Source organism: Rattus rattus, chromosome 12 (assembly GCF_011064425.1).
Source record: "Rattus rattus isolate New Zealand chromosome 12, Rrattus_CSIRO_v1, whole genome shotgun sequence".
In the NCBI taxonomy this organism is placed as follows: Eukaryota; Metazoa; Chordata; class Mammalia; order Rodentia; family Muridae; genus Rattus; species Rattus rattus.
The window spans coordinates 46,810,652-46,823,224 of NC_046165.1; the positions used below are offsets into that span (position 1 = coordinate 46,810,652).

Genomic DNA, 12,573 nt, shown 5'->3' on the forward strand with positions numbered 1-12,573 from the left:
ATGCTACCCGGATGATTGATGTCATAGGACTTTGTGGCTCCTCGAACTCTTCATCCAACACTTAATTTACAAGTGTGAGCTAAAACCATTGCATAAATAAACCTTACCTTCTAGAACTTTGTGATTTTTGAAAGAGGGGAGTGTCTTTTAGAGGACTTTAATATTAACATGCTAGACGTGAAGAGGCATCCGCATGAGCAACATTCTCATTTAAAAAAAAGAGAGAAGAAGAATAGAAGCAAAGGAAGACAGGGTACTTACTTTTACATTACAGGTTCAAAGCGTACACTACAGGTGGAGTCAAAAATTAACAGCTGGATGACCAATGACTAATGGCACGGTGTGGTCTGTCGAGGTGGCGAGCAAAGTCAAGTTGTAGCCTCTGTCCTGGGTGGTGGATACTCACACTTCACACATGCATTGATGCTGTGAACTCAGCTAGCATGGACACTGGACCCCCACCATTTGCTATGGGGAGACATGTGACAGAACCCCTTGGGTAGCCCCAGTGGAGTAGGCATGGCTAATGACAAGAAGATATAGAAAGGAAGGTGTACTTGCCATTTCAAGCCCAAAGAGCCAACTGTCATCACCACATAAATTGTTAAAGAAAAACTCAGTACTCAGTGATTCGTTTTCTAATTGGCTTATATATGTATATATATTTTAGTCTTGTTGTAGACAGAGCGTCTTGGTTTGTTTCTGAGCGAGCTCTTTACTATGAGAGAGAAAGATTCTCTTCTCCTTTGGAGAGGAGGGAAAAGGATGTTCTAAGTGTGAAGCCAGCTGCTTTTCTGGACAGGAAATGAAGTGGAGCTGGATGTGGAGGGGACAATGACACAGGACGATGGCAGAAGGACTGGCCACTGTGACACCACCATTAACGGCTACAGCCACACTGTTCTCTGCCAATCCAGCTGCGTGACGGTGGTTAGAAAGTAACAGTAAAATCACCAACCTCAGAGTGCTTTCGCCAAATGTCTATGTTCTTGCGCTGAGCTTTCGAGAAATGGTCCCAAGCTTTTTGTCTGGTAGAAGCGTTGAAAACGGCCACAATCTGCTCAACTTTGGTGAACAAGGAAGTCAAACAAGACAAGTAATTTATGTTGTGATCACTCTAGGGAAGCAAAGCAAAGACACTAGGAGTCTATGGATGATGTCACGATAGAAACAACATCATCAATATCCATCCAATTTGTGCCTTTTTTTTTTTTTCGTACTTACATTTTAGCAAGGTTGGGGATGTCTCCCTTCAAGTCTGTCTCCATAACTTTAGGTTAAAACAGATCCTATAGATGACTGGGGAAAGGGTCCTGGGCATCTACCTCCAACTACCCTTTAGCTTTTGTTTGTAAATGCAATACAGCAGATTAATATAGACCTAGATCTATAGCGCTATAGGCCCTGACACTGTCATACAAATGAAGGTATTTGTAAAGCTGTACCTAGCTAGGGGCTTCAAAGTAAAATCAGAGTGGGGTGACTGAAGTCCAAGAACCAAGTCTGTATTGATTTTCTTTTGCTGCTATCTCAGGGGCTTAAGAACAACCCACTCAAGACATGACTGGGTCCAGGGTCTGAACTGAGGCCATGAGTGGTTATGTTATGACTTCCTTAGGCACAGGAGGCATTTCCCTACCTCCCTGCTCTTTCTTCTTTAGGGACTGAAGTGAGTCTTGCTGCCTGCCCACTGGCTGGTAACAGGAGCCACCCATTCCTTGTGAAGACAGACCTAAGTTTGTCAGAGCAACAGCTCTAGCCTGCCGGCCTGATGTTGGTACCACACGAGGCTCTCTATTTTTTATTGAGTTCATCCCCTATCTTCTACTGCCGCAGTCACTTTCATAATCCTCCCCTCATGGCTCTCACACCATTTGAGGTTTTAATTCTATTACCTTGACGTCATTGATCAATTCTGTGACCTCCAGGCACAGTGCCATTTGGGTGGTAAATGTTGAAGGACTGTGGAAATTCACAATATAGAGAAAGGGATGGAGTCGTGTTGGTTGTTAGGTATGGTGCCAACCAACTTCAGACTCAGTCTTGTTCAACAGTTCTTGATCTGGTAAGCACCGGATTATAAAGACTAGTGCTTTGAATCAGTCACATGGCCAAACCTGAACTTCAAAACATTGAGTTCAACTCTTATGGCTGCTAACACTGTCTCCCACAATTCTTTCCTAAATGATTCCAGGAGCTCTGTTGTGGAAGAGAATTCCAATTCTCTTTCAGATCTTCTAATGTTCAAAAAAAGTCATGATAGCACAGCCCCCAAAGAAGAGTAACATGCAATTATTAGCACATAAGTATTAGCATACAAAATGAACGTGTACACGATGTGCTAGAGCAGTAGTTCTCCACTTGGGGGTCCCAACCCCACTGGGGGTTGAACAACCCTCTCACAGAGATCACCTAAGACCATCTGGAAAACACAGATATTTATGAAATGATTTGTAACATCAGTCAACATTAGAGTTATGAAGTAGCAATGGAAATAATGTTATGGCTGGGGGGGGGGTCACTACAACATGAGGATCTATGTTAAAGGGTCACAGGGTTAGGAAGGTTGAGAAGCACAGTGCCAGAAGGAAGTGAAGCATGTTTCATTCCTCACATCAGTGAGAACATATTCTATAATGCTAGTAAATACTTCTTGGCCTTGGTCTTTAGGTATTTACACATGGAACATCTGTGTTTGCTATTTCGTACCTGAGAAGAACCTCAATTGTAAACTTCCTTACTTAGAAAACCCCACCCCCATGATATACTAAGAATCTGTTTCACTTAATTAGAGCCTTTTCCACAGGTGTGGCTTACTTTCTCCCTAAGCTTCTGTGGCTTCCCTTCTCTGCCTCATTGAAGGAATAAAGTTTCAGATTAGTCACCTTGGGCTGCCATAACTACTCAAGGGTGTGGCCGCTCAGGTTTTCTGCTGATGATTCTTCAGGCTAAAATCACAAGTTATTTTGATGGCCCCTTGCAGGGTCATCCTGGAAAAGCCAGCGGTCAGCTCAGTTAAAGCCGATGGGTAGGGCTGGTGACGAGGCTCCATGGCTTAGACAGCAAAACTCTTTGGCATTGCTTAGAAGAGGAAAAGCAATGGGGGCCAGGGTATTTGTGTGGGGATAATCAAAGCTCTGCTGTCTACTGGAGAAGACTCTTACCGAGGAGGTCTGGAGTAAAGAGTACATGATATCTACTGCTAAATGGAGAAGGGAATGAAGGGAAGAGCTCCACTAACAAACAAGGAAGAGTACAGAGGGAAGACAGAGGCCAGAGCCTGGCTCACTATGGTAGAGGTTAAGAGTGAAAACATCTCTTCAGGGATGTTTGCTCATTGAAGGGATGTGTCTCAGTTAGAGGACTTTGACTACTTTATTTGAGGTCATAAGTAAATTCATTCATTCATTCAACAAACACCTGGGGATCTGGTCAAATAGATCTAGATCACTAGAAATCTACACGTTGGATATTATTCATGTTTGGATGAGATCTAACCTTGGAGATGAAAAAGAAACAAAAGCAGATAGTCACTCTGCACAGGAGAAGCATGTTGGACCACTTTTCTGAAAACAGAGTACAAAGTGGCTAAGTTGGGATCAGGGAATAAGGGATCCTGCCAGGAAGAAGGTGACATTTTGCCAGGCCTTAGTTGGTGACTCACTGCTTGTTCATCAAAGGAGTCAGGGTGGCTCTTTGTAAGGCTGGAGCTGTGGGAGGGCTTCACATGGAAGTAACTGGAAGGGCGGGGGCTAAGACCATGGGAGAAGACATGCAGAAAGACCACCATGTGTTAATCCCGGCTGTGTAGTCAGGGGCCACGTGCCAGCTTGAGTGTGGACGACTCGGAGAAGGCGTGTATTGGAGCAGAAGCTCTGAATGGAAGGTGGAATGAGCAGCCATCTGACAGGAAGCAGCTAGGGGGTGACTTGTGGGAAGGCAGGAGGGAGGCCAGGATGACTCAAGCTTGGGAAGAGCATCAGAGAGCAGGCACAGATGGAGGTCTGAGCAAAATGTCAGGGAACTGGCTCTGGGACACCCTGAGCATGAGGAAGTGATGACGGCCACCCCGTGGAGCCGAACTATAAATTAAGGTTCAGAAAAGCATCAGACCTCCAAAGAGATGCCTCGGATTCTCAGGGTGTTATCTCAATCTCTTCGTGAGGTCTCTTCAACAGAATGATTACTTAAAAGGAAAACTAGATGGGGTTTAATTATATGCTTTTCTTATGACATTTTTATACTTCCTACCTCATTGCCCCCCCTACACACACACACACACACACACACACACACACACACACACACACACACACACACACACACCACTCAGGAAAGTAAATATGGTACAACTCAATTTAGTTTTGAATCATATTCTCACAGCATTTACGTTGCAGTTCCAGACGTTTGCCTTGCAAGTCAAAGTGTGCTGGCTCGTGGAGGAGCTGGAGTGAGCATGAATCCATTCTTAGGGGAGAGCCACTTCAAAGACAAAGTCCCAGTGAATGTGGTACAAAAGGCGCCTGGTTTTAAAACCACCAATCAGGATGGTGTAGTCATGATGTCACTGATAGACCAGATGCGGTCCACTGTCTCTGTGGAGGACTCGAGAGGCCTGTGATGAACACTGTGCTCACTGCTTCCCTGGCATCGTTCCCATTGTTCACTCTATGTGCAGTGTAGCCACACATAATTACAACCTAAAGGACTAAAGGGGACCCAAGCTTCCCTTCTCAGAGAAAGGCATACAGAGGGAGTAGGACGCCTGGTCCTTATTCAAAGCAGTAGTTTGTAGACAGTTGTGCTGGGAACACGTTCAGATGACCACACTATACGATGCCTTCACCGCCTTGGCAGTCGCAAGGCAAGAAGGATGCTGGGATTCTGTATCAGAGAAGAAACTTAAGTCCTGCACCAAAAATGGAGTGCTACCGATTTAAATGATTAGTATTTAAAAAAGCAAAAACCATTGCCATGATAATCTGGAGTCATCTATACAGCTTTCAATCAGAAAGTGTAGACTCGCCAGGCCCACTGTACATCTCTTGCCTATGACGTCCTGTGTGTCCTATGGGTTTTCTGAGGCTGTGACAAAAAGTCAAAGCGACCAACTCTTTAGAAGCTTGCAGGGATGTCATCTTCAAGAGGCCCCATCCTAGAGTGTCTACTATGCCCAGCAGGCTTAAACGAGCATGAGAAAGGGCCATGTAGACTTCATGACTCTCTCAATTATCCTTAGAGACTCTAAATCCCTACTTGTGACTATCCCTTAGGCTAGGCATGTACACATGTGCAGACACATTCAGACACACAACATGCACACAGACATATGGGTACTTTATGTTGGGACACTGCTGGACCCAACACACTGCAAGTGGTGAAAAAGGTATGCCATGGTTTGGGAATTCATTTGTGGTGCCTGAACCTGGCTGGGCTCAGTAGAAGCCTCCTGCCATCAGGTCCTTCTAGAGCAGCCTGTGGGCCTATGTGGGGCTTGCTGTTCTATCTGCAGGTCTCAGGTCTGGACCTATCTTCGTATCTGCTTCACTCAGTGCCTCTTGGGATTCCTCTGGCTCCACTCCATGTCCCGTGGGGTGTGGCTGGGTATAGGAGCCCATAGCCAGTGTCTTGACCATCTAGCATCCTCAATGCAAGGGATCTCCCAGCACCAGGGCAGAGGTGCTAGATAGAGATAATGTAGCCCCCGGGCCTCCTCAGCAGGAACAGAGCGTGGCCAAGAACATTCCAACACTGTCTTATGAACTGTGAAGAGACGCATTTGTCTTTAGCCTTCCAGAGGAAGAGGATCTTAGAACAGGACAACTGTAGATGCAGGTAACATCCAGTGCAGATCTCAGATTCTGGGACTATATATGATCTTTGAATTTTTAGCACGGGGCAAAGAAGCATTGGAAGCAATGAGATACGCAGACAGGCACCTCAAGAGAACACAGTCCTCTCTCCTTCGTGCTCTTCCCCACAGCCCCAGTACTTCCAATATCCCGTGTTGCAGCTACACGGGTGTGAAAAGGACCTAAATCCATTTAGAGCCCCAAATGTCTGGAGCAACTGATTACATTCTCCCCGGCAGCGGGCTTTCCTACATAAAGCTCCTCAGACAAATCTTGCAAGCCTAAGTTTTGTTTTCAATGCTATCGGGCTCATGATAGAGCTTTAACCCTATAGGGTTCAGAAGAATCCTCCCACCCCCTTTTTGTGCTTTTTGAGGGATAACATATTTCCAAATCCCCCGTGAATAGCTCGGAAGGGATTTTCAAAGGCATATATCAAATGAAATAGTTGACCTCCCTTCCCTAGCCTGTTACTGAGTCTTTAAATACTAAAAGCTGGGGGCGGGGAATCCTTCACATGAAGGAGGGACCAGAGAAGAGAACCAGACTTTAGATGGAGCTGTGGGGCTGATGTGCATTGAGCATGGCTGGGAGATTTGCCATGGAGACAGACAGAGAGACAGAGATAGAGAGAGATAGAGAGAGAGAGAGAGAGAGAGAGAGAGAGAGAGAGAGAGAGAGAGAGAGAATACTATCAGTGATTGCAGTCTTAGAACTAACACACAGTGGTAGAACAAATGACCAAGGGCAGTAAGCACTGGCCCCTGTGGAGGCGGCTGGCCACATCAGATGCTAAACCCTTGACTCCTGCATGGTCCCACGCCTGAAAGGGGCTGCCTGGAGGGGAGTCGAGGCCTGGACTGACCTTACAGGTCGAGGAGGAACCAGGCAGTTAGGAGCTGATTCAAAAGAACATCATGTGACACTGAATTCATTATGGACCTGCTAAACCTGAGTCCCAAAATGCCAGCTTCAAACTTGAAAAAAAGTGTTTTAAGAGAAGAGGACTTTACTTTTTGTGGATTTTTTCAGGTAAGCTAGAAATGGTCAAACTGCTTGAATAAACAAATACAAGGACATCAGGCAGACAATGACATAAATATCTAGTTCGTAGAAATCCTAGTCCATTAGGGTGAACTGCGGATCTGCGTGCATAGAGTGAAGTTCTGGGCAAGTGTGCTGTCCACACAAGTGTGCTGTCCACACAAGTGTGGCCTCAGCATCATGGGAGCAGCAAGGCCTTCTCTGAGTGAGGACGGAGAGATGAGGAAGGTTTCTTTCGGAATGAGTGACAATGTTGTGTGCGTCACCATATACCCACCACAGCTTTCTCCCCGCTTCAGATTGCTCCCCTAAGGAGCCTACTCCTACTGAGAGTAGCTAAACCTGCCTCCTTGGTCAGCTGTGTGGTAACAGGGGATGGCTCCTTGTTTATCAGTATGCGACCACTGCCTTCTCTTCCGTGGTGTGCACTACCTCCACTTCCCTGTACAGCTGCATACATCCGCCGAGCCTCGCAGATGCTGGACCTTCTCCATCAGAGAGCCTAGCCCGAGGCGTTCCAGCTTCTCTCTCTGTCTCTGTGCTTGTCCTTTCTTCATTCCCTTCAATCCAGTTAGGCCAATCCCTGGGGCTGTGTGACGATGCAGCACCCTTGCTAATGCGTGTCCAAATGTTTCTGGTCCAAACGCACCGAAAGAAATAGGCGCGTGATCATTACTGCAGTGGTTCCTTCCAATGCCCAGCTTCCAAGGCTTTATAAATCCAACAGGTGTCTGGACTAGATCTCCACTATTGACTCGACAAAAGTAATATATGTACACAACACGAAGGAAACAAAATGAGAAGCGAAGACAACCCTCTGAGCCCAGGTCCCTTCACCAGCTTCTCTCTTTAACAACGAAGGGCGTTGACAGATCCTGGCACAGCCAGGCAGGTGTGCATACAGTGTGCACGTGTGACTCCTTCTATGCTGCGCCTTTTGTACACTGTTCCAGCACCTTGCTTTGTTTCACTTAATCTATGTCTTGGAAACTGCTCATATGTCCACCCTTAGTAAGGCTAGAACAAGGGTGCTTAGATATGGCTGCTGACATCCTTCTATAAGCATCTTTATTAAAAGTTCCTGTCAGTGGCTAGGAAAAAGGAGTATCTGAATTATTAATATTGAGGGACAATGTTAAATTGTTTTCTAATGTATGCTCCTGAAATGTTTGGTTTGGTGGGTTGGTTTGGGTTAATCTCCCTCCACCTGGCCATAGCTATGGGAAGTTTCAGGAAGAGATCCACAAGAGGTCAGATGATATTAAGTTTAGTTTTTCCTGACAGATGGAAGAAATAAGGAAAGAATCACATATCAAGCAGGTCTCCATTCCATCAATACTGACATTTGAAGTTTCCTTTGTAAACCAAAACAAGTCCAGGGTTGGGAAACTGGCCCTTTCCTCAGTAGCTGGGGTATACAGTGGAGAATGGTCTCTAGAAGGGAGAGGGCAAAGCTATATTCCGAGAGTCTGTTTGTCCTTGTAACCCTCAAATAGTGATTCAGTTTTCTTCTGGGCCTCCACTGGCTCCAAATGATTCTGAGAGAATTGTTTAGTGGCATCAGGCTAGCTCCAGTACTTAACATATGCTAGGCGATTAAAAAGCTATAGTTTGCAATATCAGTAACTGGGGTATGGGGTACCTGATGGTTGGCGCTATCTAGGTGGCTCTGGTGCATGGTATCCATACTTACCCACATAGGCCAAAGTCTATGAGGACAGAGTTATTTAATGTGCCAACACTCTACTGGATACTCGGGGTAAGAAAGAGCCAAAGACCTGGCCAGCTCTTCACTAGCTTCAGACAAGGGAGGAGACGTCATGGGTGAGTAAGTGAGTTACTAAATGAGAAAGACTGCAAGGATTTCCAAGGCAGGGTGCCAAGGGGGTCTGGAAAGGGCTCAGGTAACCACGAATGGGTTATGACTTGAAGGCAAGTACAATTTTCCAGATGAAGAGGCCAAACCTTTGGGTTGTGACCATGCAGGAAGCCATTTGTCTCTCTACAAAACATTACTGAGGAAACTGCACCACAGGGCAGAAGAATGGAAGTGTCTGGATGAAGGGCCCCTGCTTCCTTTGTCCCTACTAAGCTGGCTTCTGCTTCTCTCAGTTTTAAAGTCCTGAGCCCCCCAGCTTTGGCTGAAATCTATTGTTTTTAATGTTGAAATATATCACGTAGAACAATAAGTCTCAGCAGGAATCTGATACGGGGCTTTTTGTATGTTCTGAGATAGACACATTCCCTCCTACAGGGAAGCTCCTTAAGTAAAAAGGTAAACAACTCAAACTAACATCAGGAAGTCCCTGAAACTGAACAGATTCACTAGGCCTCTGCCTGCTCTAGGAAACAATAAAAGTTGAGAGTCCCTCTCAGAGAGGCCAAACAGCAAAAAAGCCTCAGAAATGCCTGGAAGGAGTGGAAACTACCTAGCTGCCTAGAAGAGGTTAGACCAACCAAAGCACCGGAGAGGACATTTTCCAATCTGTTGAGTTGCCTGCAGGCTGTGCAGTGTGCTCCAGGTTACCAGCTGTATGAGCTGCCCTCCATGTTGGAGGGGCTTTGCCTATGCAGCTATCTTTGAGCCATTACTGCTTCTGTAACTCTTTACCCATAATGTAATAAAGCCCTGGTATATCTCATGGTTCCCCAAGGTGGTACTTTGGTCTCTGGTGAGCTTCCTATCTGGAGTAAGCAGACTTCCTCCAGGAAAAGTTTTGTCACACAACAGGGTTGAGGGATCACTATGAGGCTGTGACACTGACAGTGGTAATAGGAAAGACAGGGCTAGACAACCTGGGCTAACCAACTCTTTATACTTTGGATCGCTGGCTGTGTCTGGACCCAGCCTTTGTTTGGACTTCTCAGCTACAAGGCAAAGAGCACTGCACTAGGCCAGTGGTTCTCAGCCTTCCCAATGCTGTGACCTCGACCTTCCTAATGCTCTGACTCTTCAACACAGAGTCTTTAATCTCATGCTGTGATCCCCCAACCATAAAATTATTTCTGAATTAGAAAATTCATAACTGTAATTTTGCAACGGTTATGAGTCATAATGTAAATATCTGATATGCAGGATATCTGATATGCTACTCCTGTGAAAGGGTTGTTTGATTCGAAAAGGGGTCAAGACCCACAGGTTGAGAACCGCTGCACTAGGCACTACTAAGTCCGCTCTCTAGTGCTGGGTGTCTCTGGGCCATGGGTCAGCAACTCTGCTGCATGGGTCCTGTGTGTGCTCTGTTTGTGTCTGGGAGGAAATCCACTGACATTCCAGCTCCGCCCACACTCCTCCTGGGATGGCTTCTTCCTTTGGCAGAACAGGGCGAAGACACTCTCTGCCTCCAGACACACCGTCTCTGCTGCAGAGTGATTTGTTCTCACTTAGAAAGCCTTCCTTTTAAACTGAGTCTTGTGAAAAATCCTCTGAGTGGATTCTGTCCGCTAACCCACCACTCCCCTGCCCCTCCCTCCTGCATTTCATAGAAGCCTTTCCTTTTGCAAGGCACCCGAGAGTTTTAGTGCTAGATACAGCTGTGTCTTTTCTGAGGTAACTCGTTAGCGGTCATGGTGCACACTGATCTTGAAATGGAGCCTTCCACGGTTCTTGTTTGTTCTACAGGGTAAGGCTTAAATTCTCCCTCACATATTTTGGCGTGACTAAAATGTTCTTTTTAAACATAGAATTGTATTTTTGGTTAAATTGAAAGGAAAGATGCTAAAAAGGGTCCATTCAGTTGTGGCAAGCATTTAGTGTCCTCTGTCAGTTTTGGTACTATGAAAAATAGAATATTTGGTGTTTATTCTTCATTTGGAGCCTTTATACAATATTATTTTCTTTGGATATTTATTCCTGAAACCAAAGAATGTGTTGTCTTGTCTTTTTCCTTTCTTTTCCTTTCCTTTCCTTTCCTTTCTTTTCCTTCTCTTCTCTTCTCTTCTCTTCTCTTCTCTCTCTCTCTCTCATGGAAATAATATTTTGAGCATTTACTGTCTTAGTAAATAATAACTATCAACATGATAATGAGGAGAAAAAGAGAAGCTGTCAAGTCCAAGTCCCTAAAAGGCATCACAGAGATTTTTTTTTACCCCCTTCTCTTGGATGAGCTATGGCAATGACTTCTACAGGCGTGGGAAAACATTTTAACACTTCATAAAATTCTTTTTCGACAGCAGGGGACACGGGAACCAGATTTCCCTCGGTGGAAATAAAGAACATTTAGCTGAGATGCTCCTGAGAAGTGAATGGCTTCAGAGGAAGCCTCTCAGGCAGAAGAAATGTGGAGGAAGACACCCGTCCGCCTTTATGAGGGGGTGGGGGTGGGGTGCACGGAGGTCAGAAACCCTCGTATTTCATTCCAGCACTTAGCATATGACCTGGCACTTAGCAGGGCCCTAGTAAATATTTGTGGGATGATTTTAATCATTCATTCCAACAGCAGAGGCTTTTACGATTTCAGCGGAGAAGACAGATGAGGGCGTGACGGGAGGGGGGTGTCAGAGCCTTGCAGAGCCGCCTGTGACAATAACTCTGACTAGCTCTGGCACCTGCAGGGCTCTGGGCATGTGTTCTCACGGTGGAAATGTGGCTCCCGATACCCACAGCAGCTCCAGAGGCGGCCGCCAAAGTGAGGCATCTCATACCTGCAGGGACGACTAGCTTCTCCTCTGTTCTCTCATCGCCTGAGGTGAACTGGACATCACGTGGGTCCCGCCCACCCTCTTGCTTTTAGGTATCCAGAAACACTCAAGGATCTAAGTTGTCCGCACAGCAGGCAAGGACTATGGGGCTATCATGGTACCTCGGGGGATTATCTGGGCAAACCTTTTCATCACAGAAAGGAGGACACAGAGATTCAAGGGCTTAGAAGACTTTCCTGAGGGGATATGCCTAATTACTGCTTGAGCTGAGATTAGAGCCAGAATCTCTTCAAACCTAGTCCAAAGCATCTGCGTCATTTGCTGTTTTGAAGACTGAAGATGAGGCTAGTGCCACTTCCCCTCGTGTAATCGGACAAAGCCAGACCGCATGATGGTTGTAGCTGTTGTGGTCTCTACAATAAGAGCAGTAAGAATAAGGTAATCCTGCTATCTCATTGCATACTCTATGTTCTATCTTCTAGTTTAAACAGAATCTGTATTAGTGCTATGTCCCTTGAGATCACAGTACTACACACACACACACATGCGTACACACAGACGCGCGTGCACGCATGTTCGCACATGCCCGCCTCCTGACTAGCCAACCTTTAGAATGTGTGAAGTTATGCTTTCCAGCCCAATTTCCAGCTCCAGCTTTGCTTCCCTCTGTGCCTGGTAAATGGCGGATATTTCTAGTTGGGACTTGTGTGTGCTTTTTACAGACACTGCCAAGCTCGGGGGTGCTGCGGTGACTTAGGTCACATGGCTTGGGTCTCTGGTGTAAAACATCTCTGGGGAACACGAATAGACCTGATGCACATAGAACAATTAACGGTTGTCAAGGACTCAGGAGAGGGTAATGCAATGGGTGCTGACACACTGGACAGGCTTCAGGGAGGAAGCCTGATTGGCAGTGAGGTTTGAATCTGGCATAGGGAGAAGTCTTTCAGGCCAGGGAATAGTGGAACGATGTGCAGGTGGGTGGGGGTGGTGGGGCGTGGGCGTGGTTGGAGGGCATGCCGGAAGTATGCATGCA

The 12,573-nt window shown here is 46.1% G+C and overlaps 1 protein-coding gene across 3 annotated transcripts in view; it reads right to left on the bottom strand.

Moving 5' to 3' along the window:
* Positions 1-12,573, bottom strand: part of Enox1 (ecto-NOX disulfide-thiol exchanger 1) — a 272,854-nt gene that overhangs the window by 106,194 nt on the left and 154,087 nt on the right. For all 3 annotated transcript variants that reach the window (XM_032918167.1, XM_032918166.1, XM_032918168.1), the window contains exon 8: positions 959-1,065. In XM_032918167.1, coding sequence (XP_032774058.1) covers positions 959-1,065 — 107 coding nt within the window. The remainder of the gene's footprint in view (positions 1-958; positions 1,066-12,573) is intronic.